The sequence below is a fragment of the Pyxicephalus adspersus genome, chromosome 4, assembly GCF_032062135.1.
Source record: "Pyxicephalus adspersus chromosome 4, UCB_Pads_2.0, whole genome shotgun sequence".
Classification (NCBI taxonomy): Eukaryota; Metazoa; Chordata; class Amphibia; order Anura; family Pyxicephalidae; genus Pyxicephalus; species Pyxicephalus adspersus.
Genome location: NC_092861.1, coordinates 5,536,682 through 5,557,746, shown reverse-complemented (window position 1 = coordinate 5,557,746; position 21,065 = coordinate 5,536,682). Strand labels below are relative to the sequence as shown.

The 21,065-nt window shown below is 39.1% G+C and overlaps 1 protein-coding gene across 1 annotated transcript in view; it reads right to left on the bottom strand.

Annotated features, from left to right (window-relative positions):
* Positions 1 to 21,065, bottom strand: part of OTOF (otoferlin) — a 169,776-nt gene that overhangs the window by 41,799 nt on the left and 106,912 nt on the right. Inside the window, 11 exon segments of the mRNA XM_072407262.1 lie at positions 1,961 to 2,061; positions 5,319 to 5,439; positions 6,124 to 6,307; positions 7,441 to 7,549; positions 8,672 to 8,895; positions 9,385 to 9,571; positions 13,753 to 13,939; positions 17,495 to 17,654; positions 17,748 to 17,832; positions 18,711 to 18,773; positions 19,814 to 20,022. Of these exon segments, the coding sequence (XP_072263363.1) occupies positions 1,961 to 2,061; positions 5,319 to 5,439; positions 6,124 to 6,307; positions 7,441 to 7,549; positions 8,672 to 8,895; positions 9,385 to 9,571; positions 13,753 to 13,939; positions 17,495 to 17,654; positions 17,748 to 17,832; positions 18,711 to 18,773; positions 19,814 to 20,022 (1,630 nt within the window).

The following is a 21,065-nucleotide window of genomic DNA, read 5'->3' as shown; positions in this document are numbered from 1 at the left end:
AATAATTGGCCATAGTTCTTTTACCCCAATCTGCCTTAAGGCCACCCAAGTTCCTGTGGCTTTATAAGGGCAGAGATTAACTCACATGCATGATGCCATATGAATGCACCAAAAATTAAAATGAAAAGATAAGTACCAAGAGAAAAAAATTAGTTAGGGTTTCCATGGTGTATTGGGTAGTATTCTGGACTTTTAATTCAGTGATCTCAGATATAAGTGGGACACACATTTGGAATTCAAAATGCATTTAGGATGTCAGATTGTGGCTTATTGTCCACCTAAACCAGTGGCTGCTGATAAAGTAGCTGTATGCCAATCTTGCCACCAATGCTCTATTGTACGATTAGGTTTGCAAAGCACGAACTTTAGGTTTGGCTTTGGGGTAGTATTGCATGGCTCTCGGATTTAGAGAACAGCACTGTAAATGAAGACCACGTGTAGTCCTATTCTTGTAGTTTTGGCTATGGTGATGGATTCCAAATCCACTGCGGTCCATGTTGAAGCACTTAAATGATTTATAGAAGCAAAAGAGTGAGAAACATGTTGATGAGGGCTCGATGATTATACCTTTTTTGCTCTTCTTTTCTTTTACACATCAGCTATGTTTCAACATGTTCAGCAAGAACAAAACTTAAACAGAACTTTTGGGTGGTCCTGCAGCATATTGGAGAGATAGGGGTGTACCCAACACATTTAGAAACGTGAATTAACGTTTACCCTCAAAGTGTAACTACATTTGTTTTAAGTAATAATACTTATTGATTTTTAGGTTTATAGGTTTCTAAACTGTTGTTTTATAAACTAACTTTTAATTCATCACTACATGACAAAGGTTTCTCTGTGCACTTTGGGTTAGCTAAATAGATTATGCCTTCCATCAAATGTAACTCAAAATACAAAAATGCAATATGTGATGCAATAGGTCACTATCAGTGACAGTAATCAGCAGTTTTTGTTATATATATATATATATATATATATATATATATATGTATATATACAATTTGGATATTATGTTATTTGCTTGCTGTCTGCATCCTGCTGGGCAAACCACCCTTCAATTCTCATTCTAAACACTCAATGGGAAATTAAAGGAAATATTTCCAAAGCAAATTTTCATCCAAGAAAGTTGCTGCCAGATGGTGTATCCAATGGTGCATTTTCGCTCTTTATTATAATATATTATTTATTGCTCTGACATCTCAGAATATTGTGTCTCCCCTACCATCTTGTCTTCATGACAATGGTCACCAGGAGAAATAAGGGTGTAGATATCCTCAGAGAGAACTATTAACCTTTTTAATCTTTTTTATTCATGCAGAATTGTTCAATCATCCGAGGACTGTACAGTTCACAAGCCTTAATTGCCCTCCCAACTGCTCAATTTTTAGCAGACCAGACAGATCTGAAGGCAGTTATATGGGAGAACTAAAATGTTCTGATTCAGAAAATCTTCTCATTCAGCCAACTTTAATCAGCTACTAGAAAAATGTTTTGACCAATTAAAATAAAGAGCAGCAAAGCAAACGACTGAAGCTTATAAAAAGGTCCCAAAATGTCACGGTGTATTTTGGCAGCGGACTGCAACCGCTATTCAGAGTTTGCGAGAATGTTTCCTAGCTGGATCTGACCCTGTAAGTCAAAATATCTGTTTGCGATGACCTCTGCCAAAGGAGAGCCTCCTTACAGCACCCCATTCTCATAACGTAATGCTCAAATTGTTTCAATTGCTTGCATTTACCAGGTCAAGTATACCCAGGTAGGTTGCCATTTTCTAAGATTATATTATAACTGGGGCAGTACATACTGTTATTATAATACATTCTAATAATGCATCCAGCAATGGGCAGAAGGCACATGAGCTATATTGTACCCAACAAGGGGCAGTTGATACCCTAAACTCTCCATCCATGCTAGGTGTAATCTCCGAAGTGTGTAAGTGGTTGCATACAGTACTTACAAGCAGGCACTGCTCAGCTCCTCCAGCACCCCTCGAAGTCTCCTCTCTGGATATGGCTTCTCCGTCTTTATCATCTCATGGACATCATTCAATCCTTCCTCCTGCAAGGGCAGAGCAAAGAGCCCAAAAGTTGGTTCCATTTCATTTTATTGGAAAAAAAACACATAAACTGGGTCATGTGACTCAAGTAGAACAGGGTAACTTCACATATACCCCCAACTACTCGTGGCAGGGAGGTTTATTTTATTAAATCCCATTATCATTATTCAAAAGGTGGTCATGGCTAAATATGGTCAAAAATGTTGCGTTGCATTAAAGTACAACCTTTAACAGATATCACTGCTGCTAAGTTTCTCCAGACTCCAAAGATTACTTTTTGCCATACATGTACTCCAGCCCTGGCAACGCCAGTCTATAGGGCATTGGCATGTTGCTGCTTTGGAGCATTACATGCATTAGCAGATTGTATTGCCCTTCATTTTGATTGACACCCCAATGGCAACATGTGCATAAAAACTGACTAATGCACTCGAGTGTTGTGTTTCATTGCATCAGATAAATTACTACATGTGCATTTTTCTGTCTGTTCAAGTGCATTGACAACTCAATCAAAATGAATGGGCTGTTCTAATTGGATAATTAGGCAAGCTGTGTTTGTTTTGTATGATGTCGTCCAGCATCTTCCAGTTCTTCGGGTGGGAGAAAGGGATAATTCATACATAAATGGATTATTGAAATCAGCATGATACTATGTTCCGAATACTGTCAAGGTTCGAATTCATACTACGATCGAAACACTGGTACAATGGTCCAGACTTTGCTACTTTGATCCAAATATTATTAACTTGGTTCAAATATTGATGCCACAGTCCAGTCAATGATACTATGGCCCAAATATTGATAATTTTGTTGAAAAATTATATTACCATGGTTCAAAAATTGATGTAACAATTCAAACATTGACACTATTATCCAAAGGCTGCTACCTTGGTCTAAATATTGCTACCATGAACTAAAAAATATTACCAAGGTTTAAACATTGATGCCATAGGCCAGATATGGGGACAATGGTCCAACCATTACTACCATTGTACCAATACAATGGTCCAATTAAAAATACCATTGTACACACATTAAACATTGATAATATAGTCAAATATAATTACCATAGTCCAAAAATTTTGAATCATGGTCCAAACATTGCACGCGATGCCTGGTTCAGCATTATACAACACAAAGCTTGACAAAAGTGAACCTCTTTACCATAAGGTTCTGCTAACAGCATTTTTTTGACCTTAATGGTTAGGGAACATTTGGGGGATACTGGAAACCTTCACAAGCACCCCGGTTTCTTTATTGCCATGTTAGCATATCCTAAAATCAAGTATTCTGCAGAGAGTTGAACAGTATAATTTTAATTCCCTTTCTCTCCTGGGTTCTTCTGACAATTAACTAATTTAGCTTAGTCCCATTACAAGCTCCCCAGTGCTGCTATACAATTACGTCTGTCTCCAGAGCTGTCTGTAGACATGGCTGCACTTGTAATTAGCGCTCACAGTGCCAGTATAAGCAGTTCTGAATCGGCATTGCGCAATGGTATTATTTATATTGTGAGAAGTAAAGGAACATTATTTTTGAATATATTAGGAAGGAACTCCAAAAAAAAAAGGGTTTTGGAACTTAAAGTGAAACTTCAAAAGTTTATACAAAGTATCAATTGATGCAATTATGTGTTCATTAATGTATGACTTTTTAAATACAGTAAGTGTCTTGGTATGGAATTAAAATCCTAAAATTAACATATAAAATGACATGTAACCAGCCTATCCAAGCCACTTCTTTTATCGGAAAAAAATCTTTATATCCACACAGGTAGGACACACATCTTAATATAATAAGTCAAGGCAGATGGTAACTGTCTAAGAATAGGATGGAAGGTGTGAACATTGAGGAACCACCTTTTTTCAGCTAATCCCATTTTTGGAGTCAGGAAGTCTGCATAGATGTTAGCACTTCCATTCACATAACTCAAAGTGTAAATAGTCACATCAGAGTTAGGCTACGTACACACATCCAACAGTTCTTGCCTGGTAATCGACTCAGGGCCAATATCAGGCGATAATCTGGCATGTGTACAGCGCCAGTCGTCAATCGTTCGAACGTCTGTCCTGGCGGATCCATGGACGATAGACTGCTAAAGATCCTAATGCAAGAGAAGGGAGAGAGCTCAGTGGGGTGCCGCTCTGTCGTTCTCCCCCTCCTCTCTGCATAGAGCAGAATGGTGCTATGTACAACACTCAATCATGCATCATGCAATAATAGTCGTGGAAAGGATCCTGAAAGATCCTTTGCAATGACTATTATTGCAGCTGTGTATGCGTCTTTAATGATAAAACACATAATATGTGGAACACAGAATAGAAAATGGTCAAAGCAGTGTTTCCACACCTTAAGCAAAAAAGGACACTTGAAGACAGAGAGGTTTACGTTTTGAAAATAGAGGACAACTTGTTCACAAAGAAAGAGTTCATCTACATCAAACTTGGAAAACTATGGTGTAACAAGAGGGGGAACTTTGAATGATTCCACATATACTGCTATGTTCACATTTTACCGGGGTGATTGGACAACAATTCAAACCTTTAGACATGTAAAATAAGTACAGGTTGACATTCAAAAATCCGGCAACCTCCAGACCTGAGGAGTGCCAAATTTCTGAAAGTTCTGGATTTTTGAATTGCCTGTAATTATAATGTATTCGCTGACAGAACTACACCTGATTTTCAATTGTCAACCTACATTTTAACCTGTCCAGACTTCCTGACATCAAGGATAAGATTAGGTAGCTAGAACAGGGTGGTTCCACAACATTTACATCTCTCATTCTGTTATTGGACAGTCAACATCTGCTCTTCACATTCCATTAGGATTTGATTAAGATGGCTGTGCTACCATTTTGATTTTAAATGTTTGGAAATGCTCTTGACACTCATTCGACCTAATTAAGCTATAAAAAGTTTTCAGCCAGGTTCGAATAACGTATTCTAACCAGTTCACTAACATGATAAATGAAGATTTGCCAGACATTTTTAACTTCACTTTCCATTACTCACTCATCTCTAAATGCCAACTTTGCCATCTATCTTGTCTGAACTCTTCCTGACCTACCATCTGCTTTTCATTCAGCAGCTTAACCCAACACCAGTAATGTAATAGGATACAATACCAGCTAAAGATATGGAGAGCGCACATAGTATCCTATGACTGTCATTGTTTCAAGAAGCAGAGACTTTGAATAGAGTATAATAGATTCTCGGGGGTATTCTGAAATATCAGAATGAACAATGCCATTACTGACCAGCTTGTCCGCAATTTTGTCCATGATGTTGGCATTGTAGAGTCTCCTCCTTTGGTCCTGCCACCAGCTCTTAATATAGATGCAAGGCTTTCTGTCAAAGTATGGGAGGTGGAAGTAGTTCCTGCAAATAGACATGTAGAACAAGAATATGAGTGACAGCTGACAAAATATTTAGTGGTTCTTAGAGCATCAGACTTAGCTGTTGACGGAACATGCAAAGCCATGAAGAGCTATGACACTTGGATTACTCCTATAAATACTACATTGGCGTTCTCACTAATCTTGCGTAAATACACATGGAAGCCCACAAAGTTTAGAAAGCACACTTGGGCTTTTGGCCCTGATGAAGCCTACAATGCTTGTGAAAAGTGTCAACATTTGTTAAGAAGTCTTTTAGTGCATTTGAGTGCATTCTTTTTAGCTGTTTTACAAAAATCCAATACAATAATATGATATTACTTATAATGTACATTTGGCATGCATTGTATGATCTTAAGAGGTACAAATATCTTTTCTAGCACTCAAATTTTTAGAAAGAAAGGCAAAGCATTAGCATGGTTATTTCTAGGCATCGGTAACCTAACCAAAACTCTTAGGGCTCCACCTAGTGGTATTTTTGCTATTTTTGCCCTATTTCTATATCAAAGCAGAAATGCTTTGGATTGCTAATGGCTAATTATGTTAATTTTTTCAGTAATTATACCAACTGAGCAGCACTTGGAGCACTTATAGGAAGAGTCAAAAAAAGGCAATTTGTTCTAAATATACAATTGTTTTTTTTATGATATAATTGTGCATATTTCACCTGTCCGTTATAAAGGGTTTCATTGCCGGTGTACAGGAGACAGACTGCATTTCCCCGTCATCGTCTGCTTCATCCTCACTGGAGTTCTGTAAGAGTTCTGTTTCTTCCTCCACCCCATCACCTCCTTCCTTTTTTTTTCTAAGACTCGGCCGGGTTGTCCCATCAACTTGGTTCCCATAATTTCCTGAAAAATACAATGTCAGCAAAAGCATTGAAAACAGCCTAATCTAAAGTGGTTTAGAAGTTTTTGTGAATTTTTAAAATCAATTTTAACATATTCTAATTTTTTAATGCAGAGTATACCATCGATGTCATATAGCATCATACAGGGAAAATACAGAAGTCACTGTTTGCTTTCACACTATCTCTTTCTAACTGAAACTGTAAAGAAAAGGATGGGGGAGGCAAAGGGGATCAGCCCCCCTTGTAACTGGAAGGCACAGCAGAACAGTTTAGATGAGAAGGTTGGACTTTTAAGGCAGTAACAACAAATAGCATCATACGTATTTGCTCAAAATGTATCTATTTATTTAAAATCATCACACACATTTAAAAAAAATACCATTAATTCACTTCATCTCTAAAATTAATATAAAACCTTCACCAGGAATGGTGTACAATTTCAGATAAATGGGATTATTTGTTGTTCTAGAATTCACTACACCTTTCGCCACATAATCATCCACTTCCTCAGGGTATATAATCTCTGTTAGCTCTCCTCCTCCCATACATTAAGCACCTCGGGCTCTGGTGTTGAATTGCACCAGATACAGGAGAGGACACGAGATCATCAAGCTATCCACTAAAATATCACACTTCCTTTCAGTAATGAATTTGACTTCTAGTCTTCAATGATGCTAGTACAGGCTTAAAAGCCAGACTGTTAAAACAGACAATTCAACTCTCTGTATTTCTTGTGGATGGACTCTGGTCCTCCGCTTGGCTTATCTGAGAGGATGCTTAGGATGATTTTAAATAAATTGACAAATTTTGAGCATATAGGTATGATGCTAATTGTTGTTACTGCCTTAAAAGTCCCAACCTTCTTTTTTATGCTAGTTAAAAAAAAAAACAAAAAACAATAATTGTGGCTACAAAAGGAATTTAAAAAAAAAAATAAGAACTAATTCTAAGTCTAAAAGTCTAACAAAAAAGTTTACCAAATCATTTTCTTTAGAATGCAGCCACAGCATAGTAAAGCCTCCGGAGAAGGACCCCTGCTCACTGTGTGGAAGCAGTAATCTTTCAGCAAAGATTCAACCCCCACTAAATCAGATCTATTTTTCCTATTCATGTGGGTAATGGTCAAACATTTACCTATGGTAACCTCGAAGTTTATGGGTTTATCTCCACTCTTGCGATCTACCATGGTAGCTTCCAGGAAAGCTCCGAACAGGAAAAATTCCTCCATCTTACCGGTACAATTCTAGGACAAATGAGGAAGCAAAATGGCTGAAATTAGAGGCACAATAACCACCGTAAAATTAATCAAGACTACTCATACATTATTAAAGCAAAGAACCTGTGGAGTAAAAAGATCTCAGAGTACTCTTTTCCCCTTCATGTTCAGAACTCCTATTCAAAAGTAGACCTCCTTAACATAATAGTCCCCCCTTCAAATCAAAAGACTTCCTGCATATTGAGAGACCTCTTGAAAGTTCCTTTTACATCGTGAACCCCTACTTTATATCAGAGCCCCCTAAAACATCAAGAGCCCCCTTCATATTAGAGCCACCTTTTTACATTGAGAGCCCCCCTTTATATCAGAGTCCCTCTTTACATCAAGTGCCCTCCTTCAAATCAGAAAACCCCTTTTACATTGAAAGCCCCCTTCAAATCTTGTAGTCTTCTTTAATCTTCGAGTCTTGCCTTAACATAAGAAGCCCCCCAGACCTCTATTAGCATGGACCTTTAGCAGCTCATCCATAGATTTAAGTTCACCAACCATTCACTGTTGTAAATGGAGCCAGCCGTTTTTCTGTGCTGGGCTCCGACTGATGACATAATGAGGAAACCAACAGTGTTTACAACAGTAAACAGTGGGTGAAGTTACACTGGCAGGTGTACTAGTTGGGGTCTGGCTGGCAGAGGTCTAAATAGGTGCACAGACAGTGGACATGAGGTATACCACCAGGGGGCCCTCTCAAAGAATGTTGTATTTTTAGAACTCCAATCCCTACACCAATGGGAATACTATTGAGCAGCCATTCTCAGCCAGGGTTCCTCTTGTCAGCTGTGGATGATTGACATCCCATAAGAAGGTTCCTGCACAGTAATGGGATTACCACCACTTGGCAGAGCCAACTGAATGAAACTAGAGCCTATTTTTAGCTAAGTGGCATTCAAATAGCATTTTCCTATTGATTGATTATGGAAAGGGTTCCCAGATTGAATCCCAGATGAATACCATTTCTCTCTGGCATAGGTGGATGACTTTTTTGGACACTGACCATAGATTGGGTAATTTGGTAAGCATGAGCATCATCAGAACACATATTATTGGTACAGAGTTATAAAATGAATGAGCACGGAATAGAGAAATGCTTACATCAGCCACTGGAGGGGATCCTTCTACTTGTACATCGGTGGAGCTGGTGAGCTCAGGAGAACTTGTGTCTAAAATCTCCACAGCAAGACTTATTAGAAGCCGGGCCCGAAATGAGACCCCTTCGCCTAGCCCCTCATTTAGATCTTGGTGCTCATCCATCAGGGTGTAGTTTCTTGTGGAGCCATACATGTTGACCCAAGCTGGCCCAAATGTTGGGAGGAACCCTTCACATGGCACAGGGGGAAATTATAAAACAATAACACTTAATATGAAAAAAAATATACGATTTACACAGTTTATACATTTTTCTTTTGAGTAAAAGAACACTCCATGCCTCTCCCATGTACGACATTATGACAATACAGCATAAGTTGAAGTGAACCTAGTATTTTAACTCTTGTTCCATTCAATAGATTACCATTGTTATTTTGGCATTCCTTGACATACAGAATTGCTTGCTTTCCATACATCAGGTACATACAGCTAAAGGCATTGTAAGAATGGAAAAAACTACAAATAAAAGCTATGTGACCTCTTAGGAGGAGTCGATTATCACATACCACGATTCTGCAGACGAGATAATGGCCACATAGAGGTGCATTGTGTTTTACAAGTTGAATGAGTCATAGACTTGTGAGAAGTAGCAGTAAAGCACAGCTTCTTAAAAACCCCTCAATCACCCCCGGAACAGTAATCCTACACAAGAGTTTCACCTTTGTCGCCTTCGTTGGAGATTTTGCGCAGGTCTACTAAGTGGGTCCCAATGGCGACATCGTTGACCTTGTCAGAATCTCGGATTTGTATATTCATCCTTTTACACAGTGGTGGGAACATCTCTGTGAATATAATCTGTTCATTCCACATAGGTTCATAGCTACTCTTCTGTACAGATGTCTTTCCCTGGAGGTTCAAAACAAGATCGGTGTAAAGAGGGTATACGTGAGCAAGGAAGGGTTGGTGATCCATGATACAAATGTGATCATGGACAAATAAATTAAACACCAAGTTCAGATAACACTTAAATATTGATTATGCAGAATATTGTGTTTTATTACAGAATCGGAATTGTTTTGTTCTTTATGGGTAAATAAATTTACTTTAAAACGCATATTTATAACATAGTTATAAATGGTTGCCTTCAATGGATTGTGTTAGTTATTGAGCGCCAGATGCCACATTCAAATATAAAGATTTTACGAAGAATAGATGGGTATTTGTCCAACTGGGGTGGTATTGGTAGCCTTAAAAGCACCTTTACATATTGATGGTGAGTATTACAAGAATACCTGTCCTCTCCTGAAGTTGTTGGCTATCATATCCAGTCTTGGATGCTGACTTGATTGTCTATGTATAAGGAATACCAATATATCTGCCAATATCCAAAGTTGATTTGTGTGTTGAGGCTTGCTATAGACTTTCTCCTCTCTATCTGGGCTTGCTCCCTCCACTTGCCAGTTGGACAAATAGCACTTTTTGGATACTTGACATCAGCTTACTCTTATTAGTAACACATGGCTTCTATTAGTATATCATACTCTTGAGGAAGCTCACTTTGTTACTGGGAAACAGGTCAAGTATATTGATAAAGAGCCTTCTCTTGGTCTTTGTAAGCAATGTGTACATTACTTCGATCAAATTATATGTGATCCTTTTTGATGATGGTTATACTATTGTATATACAGTATTATGGCTTGGTTTTTATTATTAAAGATATTATTTTAATATGTTCTTTTATTGTTTCTATATGTACAGGTGTCTTAAAAGCCCCAATTCCTTGTAAAAATGTTATGAATTTATTTTTTGCTGTTTTATTTTTTTTTCTATGACACCAAGACAATTATAGGGGGTGAGGTGGAGGGATTAATGGTAGTTACCAGGGACAGAATAGCATGAGCAAGGATAAAAGCTTTTTTCATAGATTTTGTTCCCATTGCAGAAATTAAATTACTTCATCTGCCCAATGGGCACGCTACCGAAAGTCAAGGGATAAGCACTGACAAGATTGGGTCAAGGTTAAGGGTCAATGCATGTAAGGAAATATTTTTGAATTCCATTTTTTGGAATACATAATCCATTTTGGAAATAAGTATACACAGCATACAAAGTGCTATGATAATATCATGCCACTAGATGACAATGCTGCCTTATCATCCCCTTCCAGCCTTCCATAATAATGCTGGTTTTTAAAAATTGGACAAATTTAACTCATAACGTAGTTGCGGTTCTCTGACAATGTAAAATATAATCATTAAATCCTCGCAGGAATACGAGGCTGTTTCGTGAATTGTTAAACCGCTTCTTGTGCCGGAGTTAATTTATGGAAAAGGCAGCGAAGTACAGGCTTGTACTAGTAATATATGCTTTATTAGTTAATTTAAACATGGTGGTAGGTTGTGACATTATTAAATTTGCACTGTTTCCTGCCCTTAACTGCCAGTTCTGAGCCGTGGGGATATAAAATAATTGCTTCTGTCAGGATCTGAGTTCTTTTCTGGGGTTATTAAAACTTCTAGCCTGTCTCAGTCTTCCTGTTCTCTGACATTAAGGGATGATAGCTGCGAAATAAAGAAGATATATCCAGAGAATTGCATCCATTCATCTAAAAACTTTAACAAGTGAGAAGTTTGGCGCTTTTACGTCAATCTGACATTTTGTACAGATGTACTGCAGTCACACATGGACATGTTTTCAAATAAAATGACTCAGGAGCAGCTGAAATCCAAAGTGGCTTCAAGTTGCATTGACATTCATCTTCTTCAACTGGATGATAGGCTAACCTAATGTTTGAGCTTACTGAACTGAATTTATAATGGGAAGATTGATTTCTTATAGTGAACATCTAGAAATGTTTATTGTGCCCTAAAATTCTCAGCTTTTGGTTTCAATTCAGTGCAGTCCCCAATATGTAAAGGTGCCTTATAGGCCTACAGCCCCATAGCTTTAGATCCACAGTAGTAGACTGCAGACACTGGTACTTTTGGGAGATTTGAGGTGGGATTTGGGGATTTGCTACTGCACTGCTTATTGTTGTCCTTGCTAGAGGATCCAACATGAGGAAGCAAAGGCCTGCCTCTACCATGATGGCCACCTCCGCAAAGCAACAGAGTGCAAAACAAAGCATGATAGGTCAGTAATGGGGAACATCAGCTTCATGGAGACGACTGACGACACTAGTGACTAGTCCTTTGTCCTTTGCCTGCCCTTTTTGGGTACAGCTTACACAGTTTAGGCGCTTTTTTTTATTCAGGCCGGATTAACACTGGTGTTGGTATACATTGTTAGCAATAGATATATTTATGCACTTTTTTCATTTTTTGGGTGGAGGTTCTGGAACCTATGAAAACATAGGTTCAAATCACAATGCCTTCATTACTTTTCTGTTCATTGTCCTCTTTGCTGGAGGCTCTAAAATGAGGAAGAAAAGCTCTGCCTCTACCAAGATGGTCTCTTCTGTGTAGACATAGTGAAGAACAAGGCATGGTTTGTCAGTAATGCAAAAAGATCATCTGCATGGAGACCATAAGCAATACTGTTGACTAGTCCTAGTAAACTAGGGAGCTGGGCTTTCAGAATTTTGTTCCTTTGGAAAAAGCCTGACTCTTGCTGGTGGGCAAAGAATCCTCAAGCTTCCTATACACCTTGGATGCCCCAAAAGTGAAATCTCTCTGGCTAAATTATTCTCCCTGTTTCTGTCCCCCTTCATGTGTTTCGACTCTATCTGTTAAAGTTTTCATATGTGCTGGTGTGCAGACCCGAGCACTAAGCACAGGGTTAGTGGAAGCGTCTCATAACGGGCCTAGCAGGAGAGGAGACCAAGAAACTCAGTGTACTAAATACAGGGATGGTTGGAACTCTGGGATTGTGCAGACAAGGGAACTAAGCAAAAAGGAGTTGGGAACTCTGCATAATGGGCTTAGCATAGCAGGTATGTAGACCCCAGAACTCAGCATAGGGCCGGTGGGAATGCCTTATAATAGGTACAATTGATGTGAAGATTTAGAAGCTTCCTACTTTCTGCTCATTTAAAAGAGCACTCAAAACCCATTTTTTCAAACTTGCCTACCCATCTTCTTCTGTCTCTTAAAACCCTTCTACCATGATGGCCACCTCCGCAAAGCAACAGAGTGCAAAACAAAGCATGATAGGTCAGTAATGGGGAACATCAGCTTCATGGAGACGACTGACAACACTGGTGACTAGTCCTTTGCCCTTTGCCTGCCCTTTTTGGGTACAGCTTACACAGTTTAGGCACTTTTTTTATTTAGGCCGGATTAACACTGGTGTTGGTATACATTGATGCTCTTTTTTCATTTTTTGGGTGGAGGTTCTGGAACCTATGAAAACATAGGTTAAAATCACAATGCTTTCATTACTTTTCTGTTCATTGTCCTCTGCTGGAGGCTTAAATTTTTCATATGTGCTGGTGTGCAGACCCGAGCACTAAGCACGGGGTTAGTGGAAGCCTCTCATAATGGGCCTAGCAGGTGAGGAGACCAAAGAACCAAGTGTAGGGAAAATGGAAGCCCTTTTAATTAGAAAAGCAGGTGTGTAGACCTGGAGGACTAAACACAGAGATAGTAGGAACATTTCATAATTGGCACAGCAGGTGTGTAGATCCAATAAACAACTACAGGAAAGATGGGAGCCCCTCATAAATGGCACAATAGATGTGACCACCCTGGGATTTAGAGTTAATATCTCACCAATAGAGTTCACAAGAGAAAGTAGCTATCATTGTCCAAATGTTGAAATATCAGTTGTGTGTTCTGATCCTTTAGGTCAGGGGTGTCAAACATAGGCCCGTGGGCCAAATCTTGCCCACACTGTAAATATATTTGGCCCGCGAGAAAATACCAAATGCCTACTAGAGATGGCCTTCCAGTAGACTGCTCTGCTGGTGCATCAATCAGGACCCACAAGGGTCCCCTACTCTGTTGACATTCATTATTGACCTTCCTCATTTATAGATATTTTTTCAATAAATATCAAGGTTGACCTGCGACTTTGTCCAAATTTTTCATTTTGGCCAACTGTGTATTTGAGTTTGACACTCCTGCTTTAAGCGTTTTCATATCAATTACCTTTTGGCCAGCAAATGTGACTTGGACGTAGGGATCCACCAAGTCTTTGTTTTCCCCAATAAGTGCTTTCTTAACGTTGGCCATGATACTTGTGTTCATCCTGGGTAGACCCTCAGCACGGTAAATCTTAACGTAGAAGCGAGCCCACTGGCGCTCTGGAGGTACTCCGTCTGGGAGCAGCAGGTTCCTGTATAAATAAGGGGGTTAATTATATTATTGAATATATAGAATCATCAGTGGTAATAGTTCAGGTTTAAAGATTGGTGAGGTCAAGCTGTTAGTTAGGGCCATTTGGCACAGGGGCCACAGCTTCCACATAGGGAGGGTCATTCACTAAAACATGGTAGCAGGAGATGGATTTTCTATTCAATCGGTGACTGCTGTTTGAAGCAAAAAAAAAACTGATTCACCTAGAATTATTACATTGGGTTTTAACATAGAATAATAAAATGCTAACAGTTAAAGGTCATATTAGGTATACGATATATCTAAGCATTGGGAAGCATCTGCAATATTGTTTCTGGGATGATGTCTCTAATAAACGCCTACTATACCCATTTTCTTGTCAGCTGTGTCTATCTGATGGAATATAGATATATATTTTCCCTGTGTTCCTACGTGGAATAAAGTTTGACACATTTAAATGTACTTCCTATTACTTCTATTTGGCAACTTCAGATAAAACCACCGGGCTACCAAAATGTCAGTTAGCTTCCATAACTCTCATTATCCTAAAAAGTTTTAAAGGAAAATTGATCACAATAAAAGTGGTCTGTGGTACAGTGGTCTGTCAAACTTGTTGAATCATCACATCATTGTTGGAGTATTTAAAGCATATGCTGAGTTTTCTGAACACCTATTCATTGGGGATTGTAATTTTTAAGGACAATTATCTAATACATGTATGTAGTTTATGAGACAATTTCCCCCATCTTTAGAATGATCATGAATTTCTGTAGGTTAGGGCTACATATCTAAGCCAAAATGGAAGATTATTTCCATCACCACTAGAATAAACAAGCACTGTACACACAATGCTGTTCAGTTCTATGGAGGGAGGAGTGGGAAGGACAAGGGGGACGCACATCGCTGCGTCCTCCCCTATAGGAAATGACAGCAGTGGGTAATTTTGTTATCCACCATGGTGGATCCCTAAACAACATCAGAGGACCACAGTACACATGGTAGTCACTAATGTTTAATCCTAATTTTCAAAGCATTTGTAACCCCAGAAGTGCAGCCAAACCCTAAAAAAAGAACTATTGGCTACCATTAAAAGTATATTGTTGCAAGTGGAAACATTTGGCTGAATCTACAGGAAATGTGATAACTTTTGCTGACTGGTATTTGTTCAGATTTTTCTGAGGTCTCCATGGAAAAACAGAAAAGCCCCAATGTTAAAAGGGAGGCGTTATAAAGTCTTGCCCTAGGGTGACAACGTCACACCTTCACAGATACAGCACAATGATTGAGCGTCTCCACCCTAGGGCAGAAAGTGTGGTACTGGCTGCATCACCAAAAAATCCCGATAACAGAATACAAATGCAGCCAACAAAATTGAGTAATAATTAGCCGTAATATATTACATTTTTGTTCATGGGTTTACAAACATTTAATAGAGTGATGGCATTTTTATTTTTTTATTCTGCTTTGCCTACTATTTCTGCCTATTCCAGCATGTCCCCCGTACTCCACATCTATCACAACCTACACAGACCTCAGCTGTTTACGCCAATCTAAATTGAGAGCTGTCGTTTCTCCTCCGGCAGAATCCCTGGTGAGGGGCCTGCGAGCAGTGGGGGCTCCCAGATGTACGGGATGGCTTTGAAGCATATCAGGTCTCTCTCTCTGTGTTCCATAAAGATGAAGAGGCTTAGAGCCATAAGGAGGGCAGGATTTCCATGTTTTACCATCCTTATATTAGAGGCACAGGATAAAATCATACATTTACATCTGAATATAATGCAGAATAAACCACGACTGATGTGGTATACGAAGCAAAAAAGTCACCAATACATTTGGGGCAGCAACACATTGCAGCGCACAATACAATGGATAATCACAGATCTGCTATCTGCCCTCAATTTTGTTTGTTTTGGCCTGCAGGAAGTTTAGGTGCTCCTTTCATTACCTACATTTATATTAGGGTATTGTAAAAAAACATTGTTAGTATTAACAGTTAGCTTTTGCATTAAGTTTAATATTTCTGTACTGTCTGTGATGAATCAAATAAACCGACATGGGATTTCACGAGTTATGCAATGCAGTGGCCTCATTTCATGCAATACATGTGACTTACAGCTGAGGGAAGGGGACTCGTATACATCTACAACATGAGCTAATGACAGGGAGATCATAAGATGGATGTAATGGAAGCAGTGCTCTTGTTTGTGCTGGGACTATCAGCTTTTTAATTAACCTTTAAGGCTTGCTTATACTTTTAGCTGCATATAGCCTCTGTGCAGTTTTCACAGGGAAAAGGAAATAATTGGTCATACTCTAGTGTTCAGGGAATCAAACCAAACCCAGTAGCACATACTCACATTTCTCTTCCTGATATGGGCCTAAATATTTGTAATGAGCCGTGTTTAAAATAAAAGATTAATCTCCTTATTTTTCACCTGCCCTTCATTTCCACATTAACATACTAATTTATTTTTAAACTTTATTTTTGACCCAGTGATGAAATTCTTCATGCAATGCAGGCAGATTTATAGCTGGTAGAAGGAGCCATCCTTCCACAGTTCTCATTTTAGCAGCCCTTCACCCTGATAGAAGCAGTAGAATAGCTCTTAGGAACCTTAGGAAGCCCTCATGGGTGGGTTATTTTCATGCAGAACACCCTAGGTAACACCCACATATATGATAGAAATAATGGAGATCCAATGAATAAGGCAGGCCTAGGACAATGAGGTTGGTTTGGAGAGGGCTAGATGATGTTGGAGGGCCTCCAGCCAGGAAATATAGCGTGCTCTACTTGTTGAAGCTTCAAATGCAGATGGGAGAAGCTGGTAGTGTGTAGTGAAATCAGAGTAAGCAAAAAGAGTTCAAGAGGAAAGCTGTTACAGCTGTGCAAGACTGAAGAGCAGAATAAATGAAGGGAAGGCTGGGGGGCAAATTTGAGTCACGACTTTGGCCTTGCACAAGCCTGACTCTCTTCATCTACCCCCATGTGACAGTGCTAGGTCAATAACCAAATACCAACTCTGTGTTTTTTGGCTATTTTCTAAACTCAAGCACACTAAATGAACAAGGGGAAGCAGCAAAAAGAGTATAAGACACTATAAGACACAGATAATAGAGGAAGTTTAAGGACCCTGGTGGGTTGTATGGGCAAAGAGTTAAAAAACTTCAATTTTCAAATACTGGGTCCCTCAAACGTAAATATTTACCCATGATAGTTTTAGAATGTCAGTTCAACCCTCTCATTTGCCCTTTTCAACTTTGTACATACGTCTCACCCCCATAGCTATCTCTTTCCCACCATCTCATCATTTAATGAGGTTACCTTATCAGTGGTCTTTATCCTTATAAGTTAATACTATGCATCTCGTTGTGGTGCCCCTCTTGTAGTTTTAAACTTTAGAAGGTTGAATGGTACCCTTTAGGCTTAAACAGTGGACAGCAGAAAATGTGGTTGAGAAATCCAACAGTGCCACCCAGAAATGTCAAGGGAAAAAGGAAACCTCTGAAATTGGCAACATGTAGTGAATCAGCCGAGTAAGAAGCCTGAGAAACTCACCCTTCTATATCATCATCATCCGTCTCATTGGCCTTGTGAGGTGTCTTTATGTTGTCTCCTTTTCCAACGACAGCAATGTCACATTTCAGGTAACCTTTCACTCCAGCCGTGATGTCATCGGGATCAGAAAGAATGGCCCATTTGTGGTAGAACTGATGTTCTAGAGAAATAATACAAGAGGTAGAAGTCGGTAATGGGTTCACTTAGTCCATTTACATTAAACCATTGGAGGTTTCACACTGCAAAGAAGTACCAGGTTGTGTATAGACCGTCCCCACATCCAGCTTGAAGGAGCCGACCAATGTACCACTACGAAGGAGATTCTTGGAGTGGATGACCTATTGGAAAACACAAAGCCACATAAATGGTATAATATAGATTGTTAAAGGACCAAGTTCCAACTTTTAAGGTTGGCTTAACACTTTTGTGTTACACAAACGCAGCTCTAACACACCACAACATGTGCAAACATTTGGAGGGGCCTGATATGTAATGCGGTGTACAATGCACCAAATATTGAAAGAGCTGAAATACAAAAAATTAAATGGTGCCAAGGGACAGTCAAGCTGGAGAAGAAGGGACTAGATAATGGTGGATGTCCTCCAGCCGGGAAATGGGACAGGGACTAAATTTTTGCAACTTCTAATAGAAATTGTGAGAATGACAATGTGTTCAGTGAAGGCAATTTCAGTAACCTTTACAACTGTGCACTGAACCCAAAACTAGAGTTCATATTTAAGGATGGACTTCAACACAGTCTAAGCAAGTGCTGTCATTCAAAGTTCTAAGGAACATTTCAGCCCTGGGACTTGCACTGCCTCCTCTTAAAATCTTCAGCATGCCATAGCTACATGATCCATGGCCAACTTGGGCTGTTTCTAATGTATTTTGACCTAGGAAACTCCAGCCTAGATATATATTTTTTCATTTAAAACAAATTTAATCTACTACTTGAAATAATAAATAAGAGACATAAAAACCTTTTTTCATATTTTTCTTCTTAAAATAAGCTGCTCCTTTTTTGAACTGTCCTACCTCTGGCTCATTATTACAAGCATAAATATCATTCTGCATTGTTGTAGTACACTTGGAAATAAAAATCAATATTCCCCGGAGGAAGCGAGCAGAGGTTGTAAAAACGTGTATGAGAAATGTTTGCTCATTACGCCATGGAGTATTTGATGTTAACAGGGAAGGGTGAATATTGTGCACTTACTGAAAGTTTGATGATTTTGTCAAACATGACGTCGGGAGGCACGTGGAAATCAAACACAAAGTACTGTAGGAAGAAAGGAAGACATTGATTATATGAGGAGGTAATCAGAGTCCATGGAACCCCTTACAATATATTTCTCCTATTTGCCCTCTTTGACTCCCATTAACTAAATATATTATATCTGTTCCAAAAAGAAGAAATTCAGTAAGCTTGCAATTCTGCTCTGCTGACTGTTTGCATAATTGCCAATTCCCTCTAAGGATTTACAAACACTTGCAACTATGAAATAAAGAGAAGAGGGGGAGTATTCTGGTATTGTCTTTGGGTGGGAATGCTGCCCATCCATCCGTCTTTCAGTACTGGGAGTAAGTGTAGCCACCCCAGGAGAGGAACTGTAGGTGACTTATCAAAGGGTGGGGACCTGGTCTGCCTATGAGGAGCTCAGATTTTAGCAAAAGATTTGATTTATTGACCAGTCCTATAAAAAATTGCTTTCCCCCATAACAATTATATGACCAATCTAATTTGTTCTATAAAGTGTGTCATTGTTTATAAATTTGTAATCCATTTTTGTAGATATTGGGCCTGATTTAATAAACTCTCCAAGTTCTCCAAGACTGGAGAAGATAGGCTATCATGGGAGAACCTGGGTGATCCTGCACACTTGGAATGGATTTCTTAAAATCATTTTCTATTAGTTAACAAACGTTTTCAATCCTGGACCAGATCCATTATCGGTTTGTTGGATCACCCAGGTTGTGTCATGATGGTCTATCATCTCCGGTCTAGGGGAGCTTTAATAAATCAGGCCTATTGCATCTAGCAGTGTCCTGCTGTCTAAAAGTACATCTTGTGTTAATAAGTATTCCAAATTCAAAGTGAATAAAACAAAACAAAAAGAAAAAAATATCAATGCCATAAACTAGCATGAGTTATTTTCCTTTCATTTCTCTATGCTCTTTCATTTCTCTAGGCTCTATAACATCAGCCTGACTGTAATCTTGAAAAAGTGTCCAGTTTCTAAAATGTATTTCTGGAAAAACTTTTGATCACAACGGGCTTGTTCTTTTGATCATTGATCATCTGCGGTTCAAAGTACATACCTCATTATAGTACGGGCAGTTGGTGGATTCTTTCATGGAGGTATATTTCTTCTCTTCTCCAACCTCAACACAAACCACGGGATCCATGTTTAATCCCACCAGCTGCCGGGCTTCTATCACTGTAATGCTAACCTGAAGGAATAAAATGTCAGCACATCATCAACTAAGGTTAGATTAAGGGTCAGGTGTTAGGGAAAGGACAGGTGTGGCTGTCACCCAGGGAGGTGGAGAAGTCTTAGATTCCTAAGGATTCAGAACTCGAATACTGAGTACGAGTGGTAGGCATCTATATTGGGGAACCTAAACTCTTACTGCCTGGTGCCTAACCCAATAGGTTAATCCTACCTAATCTTAATAACACAACCTAGTGCCTAACCTCCATGTTGCTCAACAATAAACTTTTCCTACCCGGTGCCTTACTCTAACCCACCTCACTTAGTGCTTAACCTTAACACCTCCTCCATTCTTGGTGCATAACCATACCCTGGCTCCCCTTTGTCTAGTGCCTAACCTTAACCTTTCATGTTGCTTAACCTTTAACTAGCTTGTTGCTATTCTTAAATTTTATTTACTTTGTGCCTTGCTTTAACCTCCCTTGCTTAGTGTTCAACCTTAACACTTACTCTCTTCTTGGTGCATATCCTTACCATCCATCCCCTTTACCTAGTGCCTAACCCTAACCTCCTCACCCAGTGCTTAACCTAAACCACAAGCTAACCCTGGCCGTGTTTAAACTCACCGACCTTATTTGCTGTTCCCAGCTTTGTACATTTACTACAAGCATACAGTCTCTATTGTAACTGATGTCATTAGCTGTTGCTCCGCATTACTAATGGCTGCGGGTTGTCAGAAGATGAAACCTTCTATGGTGACCATCAGTCAATGGTACTGATGACCACTTCCCTTCTGGACAAAAGACAAACCACAATTGTAACTATTGTAAATAGCTACTGAAAGCTATCGCCAGTGTTCCCATTGGGTGATGGTCATCAAAACAAAATATTAGATGTTAATAGAAACACCAAGTACTTACCAATGGTAATGAATGGACATAAGAATTTTGAAGATAGTATTGTACTGTTCAACAAATATTTGGAAACAGAGTAGTAGAAAATTTACAGTTTTGTTGGTGCTGCCATCTTGGATTTCTAATGGAGAACACAGGAGCAAGTTTTAGCCACTGTGCTCTCAACTAGATCTTATTTATGCATGATAATTCTTGTTCTTTCCAAGGGATATATTTATAAAGCAT